This window comes from Cetorhinus maximus, chromosome 7, assembly GCF_964194155.1.
Source record: "Cetorhinus maximus chromosome 7, sCetMax3.hap1.1, whole genome shotgun sequence".
In the NCBI taxonomy this organism is placed as follows: domain Eukaryota; kingdom Metazoa; phylum Chordata; class Chondrichthyes; order Lamniformes; family Cetorhinidae; genus Cetorhinus; species Cetorhinus maximus.
Window position 1 is genome coordinate 5,388,391 of NC_135885.1, and position 26,681 is coordinate 5,415,071.

The following is a 26,681-nucleotide window of genomic DNA, read 5'->3' on the forward strand; positions in this document are numbered from 1 at the left end:
CATGACCTCCCCTTAACAAAACCATGCTGACTGTCCTTGATTAATCCCTGCCTCTCCAAGTGTAGATTAATTCTGTCCCTCAGAATTGCTTCCAATAGTTTTCCCACCACTGAGGTTAGACTGACTGGCATGTAGTTCCCTGGTTTATCCCTTCCTCCCTTCTCGAATAACAGTACCACATTGGCTGTCCTCCAGTCCTTTGGCACTGCTCCTGTGGCCAGAGGGGTATTGAAAATTATTGCCAGCGCCCCTGCTATCTCCTCCCTTACCTCACTCAACAGTCTGGGATACATTTCATCCGGGCCTGGAGATTTATCTACTTTTAAGCCCGCCAGACCACTTAGAACCTCCTCCCTTTCTATGCTAATTTCTTTAATTATATCACAGCCCTCCTGCCTGATTTCCATACCCACATCATCCCTCTCACTTGTGAACATTGACACAAAATATTCATTTAGAACCCTACCTATGTCTTCTGGCTCCACACACAAATTACCACTATGGTCCTTAATGGGCCCTACTCTTTCCCTAGTTATCCTCTTACCCTTAATGTACTTGTAAAATAACTTTGGATTTTCCTTTATTTTACCTGCCAATGTTTTTTCATGCCCCCTTTTTGCATTCCTAATTTCCTTTTTAAGTTCCCCCCCTACACATTCTATACTCCTCTAGGGCTTACGCTGTTTTGAGCCCTCGGTATCTGCCATAAGCCTGCCTTTTTCTCTTTATCCAATCCTGTATATCCCTCAACATCCAGGGTTCCCTGGATTTGTTGGTCCCACCCTGTGTCTTTACTGGAATATGCTGGCCCTGTACTCTCCCTATTTCCTTCTTGAATGAGCCCCACTGCTCTGACGCAGTTTTACCTAAAAGTAGCTGCTCCCAGTCCACTCTGGCCAAATCATATCTGATCTTATTAAAATCGGCCTTCCCCCAATTTAGAACTCTGATTTCTGGCCCATCCTTGTCCTTTTCCATAACAACCTTGAATCTAACGGAGTTAGGATCACTATCTGTAAAATGTTCCCCCACTGATACCTCTACCACTTGCCTGGCTATATTCACTAAAATTAAGTCCAGGACCGCCCCCTTTCTTTATAGGACCTTCTAAGTACTGGTTTAAAAAGCTCTCCTGGATGCATTTTAAGAATTCCGCTGCTTCTAAGCCTATCACACTATGACTAACCCAGTTAATGTTGGGGAAGTTGAAATCCCCCACTATTATTACCCTATTTTATTTTTACACTTCTAGCAACCACTTCTGGTTGTTAGTGTAGCTATTAGCGCACTTAGGATTGTGCAGAAAGTGCTGCCGAATCGCAAAATCATGCATAACATTAATGAACCAACTGTTAAATTGTGACAGTGAAAATGCTGTTACCCGAGTAAGAGTTTCATAAAGTTTATTAGCAAGTGGAAACTTTGTGTTTCTCAGTGAGTTAAAGAGGCCACTATCTGAACTCTGGTTTTAACCCCTTTCCCTCTGAACATTTTCAGGAGCCGCTCCCTTATTTCTTTGGTCCTTAGCCTGTATATGATGGGGTTAGCCACTGGTGTCAGTATGAAGTACAAGACAGACAGCAAAACGCGGATGTCCATTGGAGCTTTTTTTTAATTCATTCACAGGATGTGGGAGTCGCTGGCTAAGCCAGCATTTATTGCCCATCCCTAATTACGCTGTTCAGAGGGCATTTAAGAGTTAACCACATTGCTGTGGATCTGGAGTCACATGTAGGCCAGACCAAGTAAGGGCAGCAGATCTCCTTCACAGAGAGTGGGGTGAGTGTGGACTTTATTTAAAACAGAGCAGGGAGACCTCATTTAAAAAGAGCGTGGAAAGCAGCTGATTGGTGAATTGGATTGGTGAGTATTTCTAGTCTTTAGATTAAGTGTTAGTGTTTAGATCTCTAGTTTTTATTTTCTTTTTCTTAAAAGTAGCCTGTTAAGTATAAGATCGATACTGGTGTAAATAATTAAATTCAATAAAGTGTGAAGAGCAGCGATACTAGAGTAATTGATTAATAAATTAAATAAAATAGGATAGTGATTGCAGGATGGGTGATGTGTTGCTGCTGCAGAATGTGGGAGCTGCTGGACACCAAGATGACCCAGAGCGAACACATCTGCAGTAAGTGTTTGCAGCTCGAGGAATTTCAGATCTGATTTGAGGAGCTGGAGTCTGAGCTGCAGAAATTGCTCCACATCAGGGAGGAGGAATGTTACCTGGACACTTGGCTCTAGGAGGCAGTCACACCCCACAGGTTAGATAATTCAAATTTGGTCTGTGATCAGGGACAGGAGGGCGTGACTGCAGGTGAGGCAGGTGTGGGGACCCAGGGGGTAGCGTTCAAGGAGCCTCAGCCCCTCCAATTGTCCAACAGTTACAATGCTCTTGCAAGCTGTGTGGACGAGAGCGGGGACTGCAGGGAGAATGAGCAAATTGACCACGGGGAGGAAATGGGAGTGTAGTAGTGGTAGGGGACAGTATAATTAGGGGGATAGATGCTGTTCTCTGCAGCCGTGAGCGTGAGTCCCGAAGGCTGTATTGCCTGCCCGGTGCCAGGGTTAAGGACATCTCCTCAGGGCTGGAGAGGAACTTGGAGTGGGAGGGGAGGGATCCAGTTGTCGTCATCCATGTTGGTACCAACGACATTGATAGGACTAGAAAGGAGGTTCTGCTGAAAGAATTTGAACAGTTAGGAGCTAAATTAGAAAGCAGAACCTCTAAAGTAATAATCTCGGGATTACTACCTGAGCCACGGGCAAACTGGCATTGGGCAAATAAAATCAAGGAGTTAAATGCGTGGATCAAAGATTGGGGAGGAATGGGTTTCAGTTCATGGGGCACTGGTATCAGTATTGGGGTAGAAGCATGGGATAGGCTTCACTTGAACCATGCTGGGACCATTATCCTGGCTAATCGAATAACTGGGGCTGTAGAGAGCATTTTAAACTAAATAGAGCGGGGGAGGGTTCCGGAGAGGGGATACGTAGGCTTACAAAGCAGAAGGATATGGCAGCATTGCAGGGCAGTTATTTAGGTAATGATATCCAGAGTGTGACAGGAAGGGATAACGTGTACAAACAGAAAAAAACAGCAGCAAATAGGGTCAAGGACAGAAATATGGTAAAAATGCAAAATTAATGGCTCTTTACTTAAATGCATATAGCATCCAGAACAAAATAAATGATTTAACAGCACAAATTAGATTAATGTGTATGATCTTACAGCCTTTATGGAGACATGGTTGCAAGGATATCAAAGCTGGGAACTAAGTATTCAGGGGTATGTGATTTTTAGAAAGGACAGGCTGGAAGGAAAGGGTGGTGGGGTAGCTTTGTTAGTACGAGATGGAATAAGTGTGATAGCAAGAAATGATCTTGGATCGGAGGATGTGGAATCCATAAGGGTGAAGGTAAGAAATAACAAGGGGAAGAAGACACTGGTGGGAGTAGTCTATAGGCTCCATAACAGTAACTATGCTTTCGGACAGAGAATAAATCAGAAGATAATGAGGGCATGTGAAAAAGGCAGTATATTAATCATGGGTGACTTTAATCTCCATGTAGATTGGGAAAGTCAAATTGGCAGAGGTTGCCATGAGCAAGAATTCATAAAGTGTATTCGGGGCAGTTTCTTTGAACAATGTGTTGTGGATCCAACCAGGGATCAGGCTATTTTGGATTTGGTAATGTGTAATGAGGCAGGTTTAATAAATGATCTCAGAGCAAAAGATCCCCGAGGAAACAGTGACCATAACATGGTGGAATTTAGCATTCAGTTTGAGTGTGAGAAACCTGGGTTGGAAACATCTGTGCTAAACTTAAATAAGGGTAATTACAAAGGAATGAGGGCAGAGTTGGCTGGAGTGGAATGGGAAAGGAGTTTAGCAGAAAAGACAGTTGATGAACAATGGCAGATGCTTAAGAAAATAGTTCATGGCTCACAACAAAGATACATCCCAGTGAGGAAGAAGGATTCCAGGAACTGGATAAAACAACCATGGTTAACCAAGGAAGTTAAGGATAGTATCAAAGTGAAAGAAAATACATACAATGTGGCAAAGATTAGCGGTAAGCCAGAGGATTGGGAAAGTTTAAAAACCAACAGAAGATGGTCAAAAAAAAAAATGAAGAGGGAGAAAATAAACTTTGAGAGTAAACTAGCAAGTAATATAAAAATGGACTGTAAGACTTTCTTTAAATATATAAAAAGGAAGAGAGAGGCCAAAGTCAATATAGGCCCCTTAGAGAATGAGGCTGGGGAAATAATAATGGGGAATCATGAAATGGCAGAGGAGTTGAATAAATACTTTGCATCAGTCATCACAGTAGAAGACACTAATAGCATTCCAAAAATACTAAAAAAGTCATGGGGCAAAAGGAGGGGAGGAAATAAATACAATAACTATCACTGGAGAAAAATAACTAGGGAAACTAATGGGGCTAAAGGCCAATAAGTCCCCTGGACCTGATGGGTTGCATCCTAGGATATTAAAGGAAGTAGCTACAGAGATAGTGGATGCACCGGTAGTAATCTTCCAAGAATTCTTAGATTCTGGAAAAGTCCCAGAGGATTGAACAACTGCCAATGTAACGCCCTTATTCAAAAAGGGAGGGAGACAAAAAACAGGTAACTATAGGTCAATTAGCTTAACATCTGTCATTGGGAAAATGTTGGAGTCTATTATTAAGGATATAATAGCATTTAGAGCATTTAAATGTAAGAGCATTCAGAAATGCATCATCTAATCAAGCAGAGTCAGCATGGCTTCATGTAGGGGAAATCAAGCCTGAAAAATTTATTAGAATTTTTTGAGGAGGTAACAAGCAGGATAGATAAAGGGGAACCAGTAGATGTAATATACTTGGATTTCCAAAAGGCTTTCGATAAGGTACCACACATAAGGCTACTTAATAAGATAACAGCCCATGGTATTGGGGATAGTACATGGATAGAGGACTGGCTAACTAATAGAAGACAGAGAGTTGGGATAGAGGGGCATTTTCAGGATGGCAACCTGTAACTAGTGGAGTGCCACTGGGATCAGTGCTGGGGCCACAATTATTTACAATATGTATTAATGACTTGGATGAGGGAAGTGAATGTACTATCGCCAAGTTTGCGGATGACACAAAAATAGGTGGGAAGGCAAGTGGTGAGGATGACACACAGAGTATACAGAGGGATATAGACAGGTTAAGTGAGTGGGCAAAAACGTGGCAGATGGAATATAATGTGGGAAAGTGTGAGATTGTGTACTTTGGCAGGAAGAATAGAGGAGCTGAATATTATTGAAATGAAGAAAGACTGAAGAAAGCTGCAGCACAGAGGGATTTGGGGGTCCTTGTGCATGAATCCCAAAAGGTTCAGCAGGTAATAGGTAAAGCAAATGGAATGTTGGCATTTATTTCTAAGGGAATGGAATATAAAAATAGGGAAGCCTTACTAAAAATATACAAGGCACCAGTTAGACCATACCTAGAATACTGTGAACAATTTTGGTCCCCTTATCTACGGAAAGATATACTGGCATTGGAGGCAGTCCAGAGAGGGCTCACTAGGTTGATCCTGGGAATGCAGGGATTTTCTTATGAGGTGAGGTTGAGTAGGTTGGGCCTGTACTCATTGGAGTTTAGAAGAATTCGAGGTGACCTTATTGAAACATATAAGATTCTTAGGGGGCTTGACAGGGTAGATGCTGAGAGGTTGTTTCCCCTTATGGGAGAGTCTAGGATCAGAGGACATAATTTCATAATCTCGCCCATTTAAAACAGAGATGAGGAGGAATTTCTTCTCTCTGAGATTGTTAATCTGTGGAATTCTGTACCGCAGAGGGCTGTAGAGGCTGGGTCGTTAAGTATATTCAAGGCTGAGATAGACAGATTTTTAATCAGTCAGGGAATCAAGGGGTATGGGGAAAAGGCAGGAAAGTGGAGTTGAGGATTATCAAATCAGCCACGATCTCATTGAATGGTGAAGGAGACTCGATGGGCCAAATGGCCTACTTCTGCGCCTTATGGTCGTATGGTCTATAGGACATTAGTGAACCAGTTGGGTTTTTACGACAATCGACAATTGTTTCGTGGTCATCATCAGACTTTTAATTCCAGATCTTTATTGAATTCAAATGTCACCATCACATGACCCACTCGATAAGTCAGGAAGGAGAACGAGGCAGTCAGGTAACAGCATGAGATCACCAGCGAGTGGGTGCAGCAAGCGTGAAACATCTTGCAATAGGACTCTGCCGAGGAGGTTTTTAGAACTGTGGTGACTGTCCTCCAGCAGGTCAAGAGGACACAAATACTGTCAAAGCCAATTAGTGCAGAGGCAAAATACCAAACCTATGGCATTACTAAAGGTCGTTCCAACTTCACCAGTGCCATACAGTCACAATAACAATGGGAAATGATGTTAGACTTGCAGAATGGGAATGAGGAAGCCAATATGACTCGGGTGGACATGGCCACCCCGTTCCTAATGAGAGCAAGTGTGACTAGCTTGAGCAGGGCTGCGCTCGTAATGGCTGTGGTGTGCAGGGGGTTACAAATCGCCACATAGCGGCCAACGGCCATCACCAAGAGCAGGGCTGATTCTGCAGAGGGCCAAAAATGAACAAAGAACATTTGGGCCAGGCAACCGGTCAAAGAAACTGGTTGAACAGGAAGATGAGTGACACCTGCAGGACAACGATGGAACTGACGATGTTATCGACAACCAAGAGGCAACAGAAGAGAATGTACATGGGATGATGCAAACTCTGGTCTGGGTCAATCACCAGCACAACGGCAGAGTTTACTATCAGTGTTACAAAGTAGACCAAGTGGAGTGGAGCAGAGGGGAGACTTTCAGACTTTTCAAATCCTGGGGCGCCGAGCAGGATGAATCATCATTAAGAAAGTCACTGTGATTGGTATCCACCATGCCCAGTGTGTGCACACAATGTACAGAGACAACGATGAATAAAAGTGAGACAGTGCAAATGAGACCATAGAGTATCAAAAACCAATGAAGTTGGTAGAATCAATGTCCTATCAAAAACTCAACCCCAACCTGCTGGATCATGCAAGATATGAAATGACCAACCTAAAGGGACTAATAAATGGAGCCAACAACATCTTCTTTCCTTTAAATAGCATAGTAAAATGTTCCAAGGTACTTGACAGGAATGATTATCAAAAGAATAGGGGCGGTTGTATGCCAAACTTGTATTGAACCTTGGTCTGACCACACGTAGAATATAGCGTTCAGTTCTGGTCGTCATGTAAATAGGAACATAAGAATGTAAGAAATAGGAACAGGAGCAGACCATTCGACCCCTCGAGCCTGCTCACCATTCAATAAGATCATGGGATTTGTGTTTCAAATTCCATATTCACACCTACCCCCGGTAACCTTTGATTCCCTTGCCTAACAAGAATCTACCTACCTCTGCCTTAAAAATATTCAATGACCCCACCTCCACCACCCTTCTGAGGCAGAGAATTCCAAAGTCACACAACCCTCTGAGAGAAAAAATTTCTCCTCATCTCTTTCCTAAAAGGGCGACCCCTAATTTTGAGATGTAGAGGCACTGGAAAGAGTGCAAAATAATTTATAAGGATGATATCAAGGATGCCAGGGTATATCTATCCAGAGAGGATGTCCAGGCTGGATCTCTTTTCTCTTGAAAAGTGAAGACTGAGAGGTGACCCAGTGGAAGTCTTTAAAATGATGAAAGGCTTTGGTAGAATAGACACGGAGTGAATGTTCTTACTTGTGGGAAAGAGCATAACTAGAATCCAACAATATAAGATAGCCAGCAAGAAATCCAATAGGGAATTCAGAAGGAACTCCTTTATGGGGAGAATATGGAACTTTTAAGGGGAGATACACTTAAGGGGAGACTAGACAACCGAAATGAGATGCTAAAGTATTGAAACTATGTTTCTGATGTGTGGCGGTGGGAAACAAGGCCTGCTATTGATGGTTGGAGCGGGCAATTGCAAACTGGTTTCATGGCAACGTGAAACGATTTTTGGCCTTCTCGCCATGTTCCTCCCACCCCTCCCCACCCCCCCAGCCTACCATGATGCCCGATGCCAATGGGGCCAGAAAATTCCGGCCTCTAACTCTGAGTTAGAGTCAAAGACTTTGGACAGTTCTGCTATAGTTATCCCGGAAATGTTAGACAGAAAAATACTAGTCGAACTCCTGTGTAACTATATAACTGACCCCACCCCCGCAATCTCCCACACTGACCTCCCCCTGACCTGACCTGACTACTCACCCACCTACCTACCACTCTGCCTGATCAGAGTTGGATGCAGTAGTTCCAACTCTGATCAGGAGATTTAGGCCATAGTCTTTATAGTAGGGCAATAGGTTAATGCAGGTGTTCATGGTGCACACCAGTCTCCTCCTGCCCAATTTCATCTAACCCCATCAGTATAAACTTCTAATCTTTTCTCCCCCACATGTTTTTCTTGCTCTCCCTTAAAGGCATTGCCACTATTCACCTCAGCCACTCCACATTCTGCTGCTACGAAATAGAGATAGTTTAAGTAAGTTATATGTGTATGTGGGTGTGTTAAGAATAAGGTATGTATTTAAGTTTAAGTTCAATTTATATTTTTTTCTATTTGTGGGTTAAAAGGTGAAACCTGGGATCAAGTTTCATTTCTGAGGGGAGACAGCAGCTCTAAAGCTGTTTGTATACCTGCCTTTCTAATGAGATTTTATGACTCTTGAAGGGGAGTAAAACAAACACAAGAGTAAAGAAAAAAACTGTGCTGTTGCCTAGCAACAGGGGTCCAGAGAGGGAGGCCCAATCCACACACACACACACACGCACACAAAACTGAAACCGAAAGCAATTTGAGTTCAATTGGAAGCAGCTGCCAGAGAGACTGGAGCAGGGGCACAGATAGCAAGTCCCAAACTGAAGTTGAAGCCAGGATTCCAGAGAGACTGGGAGAGGGAACTGCAGAAAGAGCAGATTTCCCAAAAGAACTGAAAGGTCCCAAGGCCAAGGAGCGGGACAGAAAGGAAGGTTCCCAAGAAGACCTTCTAATCAAAGGAAGAACAGGAGACCATAGGAAAAGGTCCTCTTCTGTGGAAGTGACAGTAAGGAGCAGAGAGGACAGCTCCAAGCTTCAAGTTAAAAGGAGAAAGCTGCAGGAAGCAAATCTAAAGCAATGTAGCCGTGCGAGAAGCCAGAAGATCCAAGGAGACAGTTGAAGGTCTATAACTCTTTGCTATGGGTATGTGAAGCAGTGGTGTTCTGTTGGCATGGTTGAGAGTGAGGGCATGGAAGAAATCTTGAATGCACCTGGTGGTCCAGAGGAGATGAACATTGGAAGGAGAGTTCTAAGCCATGGAAGTGGGCCCTTGTGGAAGGTGTCTGAGAGAAAGCATCAGTTTGGGAGAATCTCCCAAAGCAAGTTCTTGGAGAGTGGAGATTGGAAACCGTCAGGTGAAAGACAGAGTTCAGTGAGACCGGTTGGCGCACAGTATGACAAGCGCCTGGGAGAGAGTTGAGGAGAGATCCATACATCTGGTTGGCATGGCCTCTGTCACTTGGTTTCAGAGTGTTGTGTGCCTGACTGCAGGTTGCCTATTGGTTTACATGGACTACGTACTTACTGTGAACATTAGAGTATAAGATAGCTTTTGTAACCTATGTTGTCCTTACAAATCTTATATATCTGTAAAGGTATAGTTGTGGGTGACGAAGTATTATAATATAGTTCATTTTTCCTTGTTTAATAAGTGTTTTATTCTTTTGTTAAAAGTTCATTAGCTGACTCTTGTGACTCTGTTCAGTAGCCACTCTCCGCGTATTTAACCAATAAATAAAAGTTAGAATCCATCAAGCTGGGTTCCATTCTGGTATCTGGCTTGTCCAGTAGTAATATTAACTGGGATTATAACACTGGCCACTGCCTGGGTAAAGAAATTTTTCCTCCATTTCCTACTAAAATAAATTGAGAGAGAGATGAGTTAAAGCAGCTGTCTGATCACTATATCATTTTGATGTTAATAGGGAGCTCTTGTGGGTCAGACCTCTATAAAATAAATCACATTCTTCAATGGTATTTCGAAAAGAGAGAAATCACTGCAGTTTTTTCTTTGAAGAACCTCATTGTGAATACGGCCTGGACCAAATGTCCAAGAGGCATAATTGCAATTGATGTTGTAAACAAAATGCACAGATACAGTAATGGTTGGGACAGACCCGAGAGTTGCACCGCTATCAACAAGCTGACTTGCTCTTCCCATTCACCTGGTTGACTCTTAACGGCCACTGTGAGCTATTTTGTTGCATCAAACTGGGTGAGGACATCTTGGGATGGGCAATAAATGCCAGCTTTGCCAGCGATGCCTTCATCACAAGAATGAATATATAAAAGCAAAATCAGACAGAGAGAGAGAGAGAGACAGAACTGACACGGCTATTAAACCATTCAGTTACCTGTAACACTTCCCACCAACACAGTAAATAATTCTGAAGGAATTGTGTTAAAGCTCAGGTTGTTAAAGCTCTTGATTCTCTTTAGCTAGTTGTCCAGGTCATGCTTATTTTATGTGAAGTGTCACCCTGGGACCACATCCCAATAGTCAGGAACCGGCAAGCGCGGAGCTGAATACTGCCCACGATTGGCTGCACGCCGCCATTTAATGTGGTCGGGCCTTAATTGGCCGACGGCCGGTAGTGGGGGGGGGAGGAGGGAGAGTCAGGGCCTGCACTCTTTTGTGCACGAAAGAGCCCAGGAATCTCCCTGATGCACGGAGCTGCCTCAGGGAGATTAAGGACATAATAAAAGTTTTTAAAGAATAAAGTTAACGACTATTTAGACATGTCCCCTCATGTGACAGTGTCACGTGAACTGGGACATGTTTTTAAATTCAGCAAAATGTTATCATTTAGTGAATAAAAGCTTCAGGAAACCTCGTCCCGCTGGTGGATGAGGTTTCCTAAAAAACGCGAAGGCCGCTTGGGCTCTCCGCCTGCCCGTCTACCTTAAGGCTGGGCGGGCAGTGTTGACAGCTCCTTTCATTGTTTTTTTTAATGGCCTTAATAGGCTGTTGCAGTTCGGCGGGCAAACATAACATCTAAATAACGCGCGATGATGTTGGGGCGTACGCCCGATGTCACTGTGCGTCATTTTACTTGTTGGCATGTGGGGCCCGCCCCCACACGCCAACGTCAAAATCCTGGCCCATGTCTCCAGGCCTCTGGATAACTAGTCCAGTGACATAACCACTATTCTACTGTACCCCAAATAGAATTCAATTAAACTGGTAGTTCATGACCATAAAAGGATTACAGGGTTGTTGTAATAAACCCAGTAATGGTTCCATAATGACCTTCAGGGAAGGGAGTCTGCCTCACCTATCTGTCTGACTCTAGTCCTACATTTAACTGCCCTCAGCCAATTCAGGATGGTCAGTAAATGCTACCTTCATGTAAGCAGAGTCAGATGTTTTATATAAAGCCACATACAGTCAAACAGAGCTCGAACGTTTCAAAGATAGAGTCTTGAAGATGGCTTCCATCATCAGTCCCAAACTCAATGAACCAAGAAGATCTACTAACCTACAGACGTCAACTGAGTGAACTCTGTTCTTACATCCCAACTGCTAAAGATGTTTCTTAAATGGCCATTTACTCAGAGAGTGTGAGAATGTGGAACTTGCCATCATATGGAGTGGCTGAAGTGATGCCTTTAAGGAGAAGCTGGATAAACACATGGGCCAGGATTTTTAGGATGACTGAGTTTCCCTTCCCACCATCCGAGGAGTTGGTGGCAAACACAATGGCACCGATACTGCCTCCCTACAGCCGTTTGAAGCTCCAACAAGCGTTAATTAGCTGGAGGCGGGTCTTGCGCCCCTCACTCGGGCCGAAGCCCCGCCTCAGAGGGCTAACGGCCAACCTGATTGGCCAGCAGCTCTCTAGCCCCAGCAGCTGCAGTGGACAGGACTGGGACTGCAAGCAGTCCTCCGAGCCGAAGTCTCAGGGGTCTAGGACCAGGTAGTTTTTGGGGTCTCAAGGAGGGGAGGTGAGGCCCGAGGGGAGTGAGCAGAGGGGGTAAGGGTGGTGGTGGAGAGGCCAAGGTGAGAGGAAGCACCCACAGAGGCCAGATCTTCTGGGGCGAGGTGGCTAATGTTAAAAGGAGACTGCTGATGGAGGTGCCTCTCCATCCCCCACCCCCCTCCCCCTGCCCCACCTCTTCCTGCCCAACGCTTGACCAGGGTCACTTTTTGGGCTTCCCCCCCTCTGCCTCTGAACTCCTGCCACCAGCCTGAAAGTGGAGGTGTGGTGGGAAACGACCCTTAAGGGCCTCAATTGGAGCAAGGGCAGGTGGGCTGGCCTAGGACTTGCCTGACCCCACCGTAAAATTGGAGGAGAGGTCGAGGTGACCAGAGAGCTCAGCGGGATGGCCGTCCAAATAATTTTACGGCCAGCCCCGCCGCCTACAAACCCACCAGGAGCTGGGTAATAAAATTCTGTCCATGAGGAAGAAAGGGATAGAAGGGTATAGGTTAGGAGGATGCTCGTGTGGAGCAAAACACCAGCTCGACCAGTTGGTCCGAATGGTTTGTTTCTGTGTTGCAAGTTCTATGGAATTTTATGTGATATCCCTGATTGGGAATTAGTTGCCAGATAGGGCATCTCGTTCCCCGATCTGCTCTGTTGCCTAGCTTGCCCTTATCATTATATTCAGGAGGGAGGCTACAAATGGACAAGGCAGAATTCAAATTTCATTATTCAGCGACAATCGCTTTGACACCTAGCGACCTGAGTTTCGGGTTTTACAGAAAACCATGCTTTTTTTTTAAAAGGTCTCAAACGTCACCTAATAATAATAAACAGTCTATCATTGAAATCTCAGATAATTAGCATGCATTGAAACATTCTCGGTCCCCTTACAATATTTGTTAACCGTTGAACAATACGTGGATCGACTTCTTTCATGTGGAACCATACAGGTGCGATATAAAGTTATCGCAATGCAAAAATTAATCATGATCATAACACGGGAAAAATAACGTATGAGGGGCTTACTTATTTTTGTGACCGCGCCGGTTAATTGTGAATTCACTTGAGGGACAAGCAGTCCGAAGAACAGGACTAAGGTTAATTTATTTTTACCGTCAACGCCCATAGGGGTGCAGACACAGAGAAGCCACTAATTAAACCTTCTCCAGTTTGGATGATAATTGCTCCACAACTAATTTGCTAATTGGTAGCGAGGAATTGGTCAATGTGTTCTACAACGTAGGGAGCAATCCACCCTCGTGATGTCTGAAGATACATTTGGCTTGAATCCTTAAGTGCTTATGAAAAAAAAAGACATTTTATGCAAAATGGAACCCAAATTTTGGTACGGATAACATTGGCACTTTGCAAATGTAATTTCTGACCATTGATGCAGATTTTCAAGATAAATTAGTACACGATACCCTCACAATTTACGCTTATTACAGAATATATATATATTTTTAATGTTGCACCTAAAACTCTGCTGCCCATATCACAACTCGTTCCAAGTCCCATTTACCAGTTACCCCTGTGCTCTCGCTGGTGCTGACTTACATTGGCTGCTAGGTGGCAACACCCCAATCTTGAAATTCTCACCTTTGCTTTCAAAACCCTTCATGGCCTCATCCACCCCCTACCTCTGTGATCTTCTCCAGTCCCTAAAGCTCACTGTGCTCCTCTTGCACATCCCTGTGTTCCACCATTAGCAGCTTTGCCTTCAACTGCCTTGTCCCTATGCACTGGAACTCCCTCCCTAAACTTCTCCGCTTCTCTACCTCTCTCTCCTGCTTTAAGATGCTCCTTAAAACCAAGCTTTGGCCACCGGTTCCAATATCTCTTTATGGGGTTCGGTGTCCAATTTTGTTCAGTAATCGTTCCTGCTAAGCACCTTGGGATCATTTTCGATTTTAAAGTTGCTATATAAATGCAAGTTGTTGTTTTGATCATTGTCATCAATGAAGTAGGTAATTTTCTGTGGTTTCCACTGGTCACTGGAGGAACCAAGACTTTGACCGTAATCCATAGTCATCCAAGTGTACAGTGGATGAAACTTTCTTGGAATTTTGTCTTGATTCTTCCATGGGATGTGGGTGTCGATGGCAAGGCCAGCATTTGTTGCCCATCCCTAATTGCCCTTGAACTGAGTGGCCTGTTAGGCCATTTCAGAGGGCAGTTAAGAGTCAACCACGTTGCTGTGGAACTGGAGTCACATGTAGGCCAGGTAAGGACGGCAGATTTCCTTCCCTCAAGTACATTAGTGAACCAGATGGGTTTTTATGACAATCGATGATAGTTTCATTGACCAGCTTGCAATTCCAGGTTTTTTTTAAATAAATTGAATGTAAACTCAACCTGCTACAGTGGTGGGACTCAAACCCAAGCAGCAAAATTTAGCCTGGGCCTCTAGATTACTAGCCCAGTGACGTTACCACTGTGCCAACATCTCCACCTAACTAAGTAAGCTTGATTTGTGAGATCTCTTTGCACAATCCAACGTACTTCATCCTAATTTTATACAGTAACTTGCTGTGACTGCAATATTTCACAAAAAGAACAATTTACAAACATACGAACATACAAAACAGGAGCAGGAGTAGGCCATTCGGCACCTTGAGCCTGCTCTGCCATTCAATAAGATCATGGCTGAGACGTTTGTGTTTCGATTTCCACATTCCCATCTACCCCCGGTAGCCTTTGATTCCCTTGCCTAACATGAATCTATCTACCTCTGCCTTAAAAATATTCAATGACCCCGCCTCCACCACCTTCTGAGGAAGAGAGTTCCAAAGTCGCACAACCCTCTGAGGGAAAATATTTCTCCTCATCTCTGTCCTAAAAGGGCGACCCCTAATTTTAAAACAGTGCCCCCTAGTTCCGGACTCACCCACAAGAGGAAACATCCTTTCCACGTCCACCTTGTCAAGGCCGTTCAGGATCTTGTATACTTCAATCAAATCACCCCTCACTCTTCTAAACTCCAGTGGAAACAAGCCCAGTCTGTCCAACCTTTCCTCATAAGACGACCCACTCATTCCAGGTATCAATCTAGTAAACCTTCTCTGAACCGCCTCCAATGCATTTATATCCTTCCTTAAATAAGGAGACCAAAACTACACACAGTGTTCGAGATGTAGTCTCACCAATGCCCTGTATAACTGAAGCATAACATCCTTACTTTTATGTTCAATTCCTTTCCATTAGCCTTCTTAATTACTTCCTGCACCTGCAGACTAACTTTTTGTGACTCATGCACGAGAACACCCAGATCCCTCTGCACCTCGGAATTCTGCAGCCATTCTCCATTTAACTAATACTCTGCTTTGTTGTTCTTCCTGCCAGGTTTTTGCCCACTCACTCAATCTACCCATATCCATCTGCAAACTCCTTGGCCAACATTTTCCCCCCCGTTGTGGGGGAAGAGTGGGAGCGGGTGCCGGCGGGCAGGCCTCTGAGCGACACCACCGTTTGGGGGTGCGCAGCCATTTTAAGTGGGCCGGCCAATAAAAGCCCACCCAACATGACTTGCGCCAGGATGCGCTATGTGCTCCCTGTGCGGGCGGGGGTGGCGATTCCCTCAGCCTGGAGTGCGCTCTTTCGCACATGTGCACGAAAGAGCGCACAGATCTCCCTGAGGCAGATCGTCTCTGATGTAAAACTTGAAATAAAGAGGTTTGAAAAATTTCCCTGCCATGTCCCCTCATGTGACACTGTCACATAAGATCATAAGACCATAAGACCATAGGAGCAGAAATTAGGCCATTCGGCCCATCGAGTCTGCTCCGCCATTCAATCATGGCTGATAAATTTCTCAACCCCATTCTCCCGCCTACTCCCCATAACCTTTGATCCCCTTACCAATCAAGAACCTATCTATCTCGGTCTTAAATACACTCAATGACCTGGCCTCCACAGTCTTCTGTGGCAATGAATTCCATAGATTCACCACGCTCTGGCTAAAGAAGTTTCTCCTCATCTCTGTTCTAAAAGGTCTTCCCTTTACCCTGAGGCTGTGCCCTCGGGTCCTAGTCTCTCCTACTAATGGAAACATCTTCCCCACGTCCACTCTATCCAGGCCTTTCAGTATTCTGTAAGTTTCAATCAGGTCCCCCCTCATCCTTCTAAACTCCATCGAGTATAGACCCAGAGTCCTCAAACGTTCCTCATATGTTAAGCCTTTCATTCCTGGGATCATTCTCGTGAACCTCCTCTGGACCCTCTCCAGGGCCAGCACCTCCTTCCTGAGATACGGGGCCCGAAATTGCTCACAATATTCTAAATGTGGTCTGACCAGAGCCTTATAAAGCCTCAGCAGCACATCCCTGCTTTTATATTCTAGTCCGCTCGAACATGAGTTGGGACATATCCATAACTTTTATTGAAACCTTTCGTAAAAATGTAAAGACCCTCATGAAACCTCATTCCGCCCATGGACGAGGTTTCATGCTTTTACCGAAGCCCCCCTGGGCTCCCGGCCTGCCCACCAACCTTAAGGCTGGACAGGCAGGTCCATCCATCATGATAATTGGTTTTTTAATGGCCTTAATAGGCCATTGACAGTTCGGCACGCAGCTGATTCAGCCAAACTGACAATGTAAATGACGCGGGGTGAGGTCGGGACACACGCCCAATGTATCCCCGTGTCATCTTACGCGTCGGCGAGCGGGCCCCACCCCCGCTCGCCGACCAGAAAAACCTGCCCCTTATGTCTTCTTTGCAACATACTATCCTACCTATCTTTGTGTCATCTGCAAATTTAACTACCATGCCTTCACTCCCCTCATCCAAGTCGTTAATGTACATTGTAAATGAGGCCCTAGCACAGACCCCTGTGGGACTCCACCCATCACATCCTGCCAATCAGAAAAAGACCCATTTATGCATACTGTACTTTCTTCCAGCCAGCCAGTCTTCTATCCATGCTAACATGTCACCCCTGACACCATGAGCTTTTATTTTCCGCAATAACCTTTGATGTGGCGCCTTATCAAATGCTTTCTAGCGAATCTTGGAAAATTAACACCACCACATCTACTACCTCATTAGTCACCTCTTTTAAAACCCTAGGATGAAGCCCATCAGGGCCCAGAGACTTGTCAGCCCACAGCTCAGTGCCGCTTCCCTAGTGACTGTAATTTCACCAAGCTCCCCTCTCCCTTCCACCTCCTGATTTACAGCTATTTCTGGAATTTTTTTTGTATCCTCTAGTGAAGGCAGAAGCAAAATATTTGTTCATTTCATCTGCCATTTCCTCATTATCTACTATTAACTCCCCACTGTCACTCTCTAGAGGACCAACACTTACTTTACTCACTCTTTTCCTTTTCAAATACCTGTAGAAACTCTTGCTATTCATTTTTACATTTCTAATTAGCTTCCTCACATACTCTAATTTTTTTCTCCTGATTAGCCTTTCAGTCATTCTCCACCGTTCTTTATATTCTGACCAATCATCTGACCCCTGCCACTCATCTTTGCGCAGTTATATGCTTTTTCATTTAGTTTGATGCTCTCCTTAACTCTTTAGTTAACCATGGATGGTGGGTCCTCCCCTTAGAATTTGTCTTTATATTAGAAATATACATATTCTGAGTATTCTGAAATATCCCCTTAAATGACTGCCATTGCTTCTCTATTGATCTCTCCTCTAGCCTAGTTTCCCAGTTCACTTCAGCTAGCTCAGCTTTCATACCCACATAGTCGCCCTTATTTAAGTTTACAATACTTGTCTGAGACCCACTCTTCCCCCTTTCAAACTGGATGTAAAATTCAATCATATTGTGGTCTCTGCTACCTAGGGATGCCCTAACTCTGAGGTCATTAATTAATCCTGTTATATTACAGAATACCAAGTCTAATATTGATGCCCTTTTGGAAAGGAAATCTGCCGTCCTTACCTGGTCTGGCCTACATGTGACTCCAGACCCACAGCAATGTGATTGACTCTTAACTGCCCAATGAAATGGCCTAGCAAGCCACTCAGCTCAAGGGGCAATTAGGGATGGGCAACAAATGCTGGATTTGCCAGCGACGTCCACGTCCCGTGAAAGAAAAAAGGCAAAGGATCTTAGCTTGCTTCAGTACTTTTCGAAAGAGGCATCAGCCGTTAGGGTTGCTAACCCTCCAGGATTGCCCTGGAGTCTCCAGAGGCTAAAGGTTAATTACCAGGACACTGTTGTGAGCAAAGCCTCAAGCCATAGAGACAGCAATAACTTATATTCTTAAAGCAATCCCTTTGACGATGCTGTTTATTAGTTAATAATATTGGACCTGGGTTAAGAGATTGGTTGACTGAGGGTCAAGAATCATCCGGAAGAGTCTGCTCACTTTCCAATTGGTGTAGGAAGGCAGGGGGATGGGCTTGTCAGGTGATCAATAGTGGGAATGTGGGGCGGGGCAGTTGGAGGCATAAGGTCACATGACGAAAGATCCAAGAATATGCCCAGCCACAGTTGGCAACCCCAATTCTATGTGAAGGCTGCACATCATTGGCTCTGACTGGAGTAAGCCCCAGGGGGTAATTTATGGATTTATTAAAGGGGAACTATAGGCTCCCCAAGTTCCCCACTAATTCAAGAAGGCTCAAGGCTTGAACATATTCCCGTCCTCTGCAAACAGAAGGAATATGTTCAAGACTTGAACCTTTTCTGCATTACTCGGGAGCTTGGGGAACCTAGCGTTCCCTGTTGTTTTCTCCATGGTAACACCTCAGCCAATCAGAGTCACCTTGCCAGCCAATCAGCAGCCTTTTCTCCTGTAGTATAAATTGGTTTGGTCGTTTGAAATTTGGAATTCTTGCATTTGTCCTGATGAGTGCAAAACCAAAATCTTTGGCAACATGTCTCTCTTTTCAGCAACATTCAAATTCTGTGCTGTCAAGCGACAATTTAATGATATTTTTAATTCATACGCTGGCTGCATTTCACATAGCAAATGATGGCCATAACCTTTAACACAATTGACCAGACTATCCGCCTCTAACATCTCTCCTTCATTGTTCAGCCCTCATAAGACAGTGTTGGCTTGGTTCCTTTCTTACCTATCTGATTGCAGATAGAGGATCTAGCAGTGATCCAATCAGGAGGGCTTGCCTGAAGCAGCATCATGTCTACCTAGAAATGAGGTGCCACCCTGGTGAAACGACAATACGTGGCTATGTGCATGCTGAACAGTGGAAACAGCAAGCTATAGACAGAGCTATGTAATCTGTCACCTCCTGAGGTCCCCAACACCACAAATGCCAGTCTTTAGGCAATTTGATTCACTCCACATGATATGAAGAAATGGCTGAAGGCATTGGATATGGGACCTGACAATATTCCAACAATAGCACTGAAGGCTTGTGCTCCAGAACGTGCAACGCCCCTAGCCAAGCTGTTCCAGTAGAGTTACAACACTGGCATCTACCCGGCTATGTGGAAAAGGAATGTCCTGTACACAGGAAGGACAAATCCTATCTGGCCAGTTACCACCCCATCACTATGCTCTGAATCATCAGCAAAGTGATGGAACATGTCATCGGCAGTGCTATCGAGCCGCACTCAGCAATAACCTACTCACTGATGCTCAGTTTGGGTTTTGCCAGACCAATCAGCTCCTGATTTTATTACAGCCTTAGTCCAAACATGGACAAAAGAACCATAACCCAGAGGTGAGGTGAGAGTGACTGCACTTGATAACAAGGCAGCATTTGACCGAGTGTGGCATCAAGGATCCTTCGCAACACTGAAGTCAGTGAGAATAGGGGAAAACTCTCCACTGGTTAGAGTCATACCCAGCACAAAGGAAAATGGTTGTGGTTGTTGGAGGTCAATCATCTCAGCTCCAGGACATCACTGCAGGAGTTCCTCAGGGTAGTGTCCTCAGCCCAACCATCTTCAGCTGCTTCATCAATGACCTTCCTTCCATCATAAGGTCAGAAGTGGGGCTGCTCGCTGATGATTGCACAATGTTCAGCACCATTCACGACTCCTCAGATACCGAAGCAGTTTGGATAACATTCAGGCTTGGGATGATAAGTGTCAAGAAAATTCAAGCCAAGTCAGGATGGTGAGTGCATTGGAGGGGGGGACCTTGCAGGTGGTGATGTTCCCATGTGTCTCCTGCCCTTGTCCTTCTAGATGGAAGAGGTCACGGGTTCGGAAGGTGCATTTATATGGAGCCTTGGTGAGTTGCTTCGGTGCATCTTGTAGATGGTACACACTGCTGGCACTGTGCATCAGTGGTGGAGGGAATGAATGTTTGTGGATGTGGTGCCAATCAAGCGGACTGCTTTGTCCTGGATGGTGTCAAGCTTCTTGAGTGTTGTTGGAGCTGCACTCATCCAGGCAAGTGGGGAGTATTCCATCACACTCCTGACTTGTGCCTTGTAGATGGTGGACAGGCTCCAGTGAGTCAGGAGGTGAGTCACTGCCAGATTAGATATCGAGATGAATACAGAGATCACCGTGGCATCAGATAGAATCATTCATACTTCAAAATATTTACATCAAATAAAACTTATTTCTTAAATTGCATTTGGTTTTACAGGGTTGACCAATTTGCTTTGTGACCCATGTTATTGTGCAAGTGAAGAACTTAGCAGCATAGACATTCCCATCGGTCCTGTTTATAGGCTACAAACTAAGATACTGTAAATTATACTGATTAACACTGCTTTGGAGAAAGCTGTCATCAGCCCCACAAGATATAATTAACAGTCAGGTACTGTTTTCACTTCTTACCAACGTTGTCTGAAACGCAGTACATCCTCATTAGCAATAATAACCAAAAGCACACACCTAATTAGCACTGATTTGTTAAGACTGATGAGGGATTCAAAGCCAGCCCTGTAAAACCCATTAAAAGCCTGATCATCATTAAGACTGAGTGTCGCATAGGGAGAGTCCACTCTGACGTGAGGAATATGGACTAAGTGGTCCTATTTTAAAGGAGGAGGAAGAACTCGAGATGCGTGTACACAAACATTTGGAAGTTGAGAATGTAAAACAAGCATATGGGCCCTTAGTCTTTTTTTTTAATTCTTTCACAGGATGTGAGTGTCACTGGCTGGGCCCAGCATTTATTGCCCATCTCTAAGTGCCCTTGAGAAGGTGGTGGTGAGCTGCCTTCTTGAACCACTGCAGTCCATGTGGTGTAGGTGCATCCACGGTGCTGTTAGTGCCTTATTGACTTTCGAGCGGCTAGATACAACTGAGTGGCTTGCTCGGCCATTTAAGAGTCACCCACATTGCTGTGGGTCTGGAGTCACATGTAAGAATGACAGATTTCCTTCCCTAAAGGTCATTAGTGAACTAGAAAGGGAGTTATGCTTTAAACTAAAGAGATTAAAAACTGAAACTGTTGATTTTAGTAACTGTCGTGTTATTTAGTGAATGGTGGGGCTTGTTTGTATACACTTTTACCACAGAACCATAGATAATACGCTACAGAAGGAGGCTATTCAGCCCATCATGCCTGTGCCAGATCTTTGAAAGAACTAATCCCACTTACTCTACTCTTTTCCCATAACCCTCTCACTCTTTTCCTTCCAGAAAGTATTCAATTTTCTTTTGAAAGTTACTATTCAATCTGCTTCCACCACCCTTTCAGCCAGTACTTTCCAGATCACAAGATCTCTTTGCTTAACGAATGTTTCCTCTTTTCCCAATGATTCTTTTGCCAATGTCTTCAAATCTATACCCTCTAGTAACTCACTCTTTTATTCGCTGGAAACAGTTTTTCCTTATTTACTCTGCCAAACCTCCCCTTAACCTTCCCCTCTCTGAGGAGAACAATCATAGCTTCCCCAGCCTCTCCACATAACTGAAACCCTTCATCCCTGTGACCGCTGGAGTGAATCCCCTCCGCACCCTCTCCAAGGCCTTGACATCCTTCCTAAAGTTGTGGTGCCCACAATATTCCAGCTGGTGTCGAACCTGAGTTTGATAAGGGTTTAGCATAACTTCCTTGCTGTGGTACACTATTGTTGGATTAATTTAGGGGGAGTCAGTGGCTTAGCGGCATTGTCACTGGACTAGTAATCTAGAGACCCCGGGTAATGCTCTGGGGACCTTGGCAGGTGGTGGAACTTGCACCCTACTAATAAAACTCTTGAATTAAAAGCCTAATGATGACCATGAAACTATCATTGATGGTCATAAAAACTCATCTGGTTCACTAATGCCCTTTAGGGAAGGAAATCTGCCGTCCTTACCTGGTCTGGCCCACATCTGACTCCAGACCCACAGCAACGTGGTTGACTCTGAAATGGCTCAGCAAGCCACTCAGTTGTGTCAAACCGCTAGAAAGTCGATAGGGTGCTAACAGTGCTGTGGATGTATCTAACACCATATGGACTACAGTGGTTCGAGAAGGCAGCTCACTATCAACCTTCTCAAGGGCAACTAGAAATGGGCAATAAATGCTGGCCCAGCCAGTGCAAGAATAAAATAGAACAAAGACTAGGGCTGGGATTTTCTGGCCCCATTGTGGGTGCGACCCGCCGCTGGTGAGGCGGCGCCCCAGCCAGAAGCCCATTGGCTTGTGGCGGGACAGGAAGATCCCAGCAGTGGCCGGGTGTGGAAAATCCCGCCCTCAGAGCCCAGGTGCTTGTTTTACATTCTCAACCTCCAAATGTTTGTGTACATACATTCCCAGTAGTCCCTCATCCTGCACGCCCTTTCAAATAGCACCACTTGCTCCATATTCCTCCCCTCATTAATGAGAGGCGATCTTATTGAAACGTATAAGATTTTGAGGGGGCTTGACAGGGTGGATACTGAGAGGGTGTTTCCCCTCGTGAGGGAATCTAGAACGAGGGGGCACAGTTTCAGAAAAAAAGAGGTCTCCCATTTAAGATGGAGATGTGGAGGATTTTCTTCTCTCAGAGGGTGGTTAGTGTTTAGAATTCTCTTCCCCAGAGAGCAGTGGAGGCTGGGTCATTGAATATATTCAAGGCTGGGTTAGACAGATTTTTGATCAACCAGGGAATTCAGGGTTATGGGGACCAGGCAGGAAAGTGGAGTTCAGGCCACAATCAGATCAGCCATAATCTTACTGAATGGTGAAGCAGGCTTGAAGAGCCAAATGGCCTACCCATGCTCCTATTTCTTGTGATCTTAGGATTCTATATCATTTCACACTTCTCCATGTTAAATTTCACCTGTCATGTGCCTGTATATTTCACCAGTCTGTCTCTGTCTCCCTGAAGCCTGTTATCATCTTCCTCATTGTATATTGACCTTCTGAATTTCGTATCATTTGCAAACTTTGAAATCATGCCTTGCAAACCCAAATCACTAACATACATCAAAAAGTGCGAAGGATTTTGAACATATCCCATCACAATCATTCAATACAATAGAAGGTCCTTGTCAAGGTACTCAACCATAAATGTGAAATTCCAATATTTAGACATTTTAAATCACCTAATAGAAATGATACAAATTAGGTACTTATTTCTGACTGTGCTTTAGCTCATTAGGAACTTGTCTTAACCGCAAGGGGGAAACATGAGGTGAGCTGCTTCAGCTAATAGGTGTCTCAGTGGCAGTGACCACGTGACATGAATAAAGGATGGACAAGTTCATTAGCTGTTCCTTCTGAGAGGCCGCTCAGGGAGCTTTTATTACCAGGACGGAAACTAGAAGCTTGGGTGAGGTCACTGGTTCCTCCGCGGAGACAGTCCTACTTAATGCATCAAGTAATTATTAGTGCTTACCATGCACGTTGCTGGGAAGAGAAATCCCAAATGTAATCAGGTGAGCTCTTTTCTGACTAGTTCCATGTCCATAAGTTCAAAAACAAAATCGGTATGTGCCCAAGATTGGAAATATGTAAAAGCAAAAAACTGCGGATGCTGGAAATCCAAAATAAAAACAAAAATAAAAATACCTGGAAAAACTCAGCAGGTCTGGCAGCATCTGCGGAGAGGAACACAGTTAACGTTTCAAGTCCGTATGACTCTTCAACAGAACTAAGGAAAAATAGAAGAGAGGTGAAATATAAGCTGGTTTTAGGGGGGTGGTGGAACAGGTAGAGCTGGATAGAGGGCCAGTGATAGGTGGAGATAACCAAAAGATGTCATAGACAAAAGGACAAATGTTCCAGATAAGAATTGTATTTTCATAAGAAATTTGCAATTACAAGAATCAGAATAATGTAAATTCTCAACATTAACCTGTCAAACCACAGCCTTAACCCTTTATTTCTGTTCTTAAGACAGTATGTACAATGGGACAATCATCTCTTCCAAGCTCCCCCCCCACACAGTTCCACCTTGGACATATATCGACAGTTCCTCCATAGCCTGCGGTTCAAGACCTTAACAGCGCTGTGGGTGTACCTACACCCCATGGACTGTAGCGGTTCAAGAAGGCGGCTCACCACCATCTGCTCAAGGGGCAATTAGAAATGGGCAATAAATGCTGGGCCTTATCAACGACTCTCATCACTAGAATGAATAACAAACAAAATGCTTATGGCATGTACAAAACTGTGGTTGTTCAGATGGGAGGATTATATTGGCTCTAACTACTGTCATGAACATGTAATTATGATGTGACAAGTTTTAAGGACAACAGTTTTAAAAGCACGTTCTGTTCTCAAACCTTTCCTCTTTCAAAACAGAGGTATGGACAGACAACATGACCACCTCCCGATGTTTATTCAAACATTCAGACTCATCTCTCTGGAGCTGGCTACGAAGGGTGGAATCGTCCAGTCCCGTTGTCATGGCGAACGTGAGTGGACAATATGGCGGGAAGGACAACAATCAGTTTTACGCTGTCGTGAAACTAGTTTGCAATCGTCCGCTCTACCCATCAATGGCAGGCTGTGTTTCCACCGCCACACGTCAGGAACCTAGTTTCAATACTTCAGCATCTCATTATAAGCCCTGCTCACCGGAATCATACCCCCCGCCCCACGCTGAATTATCTGGGCATGTCTGTATAATTGCACACCGACGTGTTTCACAACTGTACATAAGCGACATGCGCCTGGTGAGCCACGCTCCGATCGTCACTTCAATGTTTGTTTGCCCACCTTCGGTCAGCACTCGCAGTCATCAGCGCCAGGATTCACAGACAACACCACATCACTTTTAGGGGGGCTCACGGGCAGGTCTCTACCTACCAGACCAGCCGTAAGGCGGCTTTTCAACGGCTGCAGGGCTAGGTCTTGCTTGGGGAAGGGGGAGAAGTGGCCTCAGGCAAGGGAAGAGGCTGCAGGGCGAGGGCTGTACTGGGGAAGTGGGGTATCCCAGGGTGTGTGTGGGGGGCACATGTTGATCTGTGCAAGTGGCCTCAAGATGGTGAGGGCTGAGGAGGCAGTCTCCAGAGGAGATGAGGCCAGGTGGAGATGTGAGGGTGTGTGTGAGAGAGCGAGTGGTGATGTCCCTTGGGTTGGCAGTGAGTGAGATGCCAGTGAATGTGTGATGGGCTTGTGAGTGTGTGAGTTTAGAGTGATGAGATGGTTGCCATACCCTGGCAGCATGGATGAGATCATTCATCCTCTTTCTGCACTGGATGGCCAACCTCTTCTGTGCAGAGTTGGCACTGACCCCCACTGCCACCCCCTTCCAAACTGGAGTGGTGAGATTACTGGGCCTCCTGTGGCCAGAGCAAGGGTGGAGGACATCATGGCGGGTCTCCAAAAGACGTTCCAGTGACGGGGTCACTGAACTCTTCTTGGTTTTCAGGGCCATGTCCTCACTGGAGCAGTCCTGGCCTGCAGGCATTGAGAACTGTGTGCACGGCTGCAGTTTAGATATGGCACCCGGAGTGAGGAAACAGTGAGGTAACAGCGTGGCGGTCGATTCTGAGGCCGCCCAGCAGCGAGACGGCGTGTTTCCTGTGGCTGCATAATTGCGGCCAGTGAGTAAAACATCGTTTTTCATGCCCGCTATCGCACTTAGTGAAAATCTGGGATGATTCTGCCTCAAGAGTCATGAATAAATGCAAAGGCCAATCAAGGGATGTCCATTGATGTCTAAAAGGTGTGAAAGAGCCTTTAACTTCTGAGTGAAGGGGAGGCAGGAAGGACTACTTCAAAAGACTGCAATTTAATCGACGTCTTTGCTTTGTGGAACCTGTTCATATTTCCCTCCGAGCACCCATTGCCTGTCGGGATAGGCTCCGACTCCCTGCAACCCTTAATTGGACAAGTGAGTGAGTGAGTGTATTCATATTCAATGTTAGACATACAGTCCCAGGGGTTCTACTCATTGTCCAGCCCCTCGGTACACCTTGGATGAAAGGCCTCAACCAGTGACCTTCCCCCATTGCGCCTCTGCAGCAGCTGCCCCAAGATTTAGTGCATCCCTCAGCGCATAGTCCTGGATCTTAGGATGTGCCAGTCTGCAACACTCAGTCGAGGATGACTCTTTGCACTGAGTCTGGAAGGCTTTGCACTGAAAGACCAACAAGCTTTCTTTTACCAGCAAGTTTTTTTTTTGGAAAAATATACTTTATTCATAAAACACCTGAAAGAACATTACAAAACATTTCAAAATGGCCATCACAAAAAGTGCAATCAGATTCAACTTTTCCACTTGGATCATGAGGTGCTTCAATACAATCAATAAATATTGCTGACATTTCAACATGGTCATTACAGACAGACAGTCAGACAGTGCAATGGTATTCAAGTTATCTACATAGATCATGTTGC

At 44.9% G+C, this 26,681-nt stretch overlaps 2 protein-coding genes across 2 annotated transcripts in view; one reads left to right on the forward strand and one right to left on the reverse strand.

Moving 5' to 3' along the window:
- The window catches only part of LOC144682565 (BTB/POZ domain-containing protein KCTD14-like), a 1,380,231-nt gene that overhangs the window by 403,295 nt on the left and 950,255 nt on the right, over window positions 1-26,681 (forward strand). The window lies entirely within an intron of this gene.
- Window positions 1,432-24,744, reverse strand: LOC144683075 (olfactory receptor 52K1-like). Its single transcript, XM_078546103.1, is given in 6 exon segments — window positions 1,432-1,613; window positions 2,701-2,716; window positions 6,361-6,659; window positions 6,662-6,868; window positions 23,731-23,741; window positions 24,620-24,744. Coding segments are annotated over 6 exon segments (840 nt in total).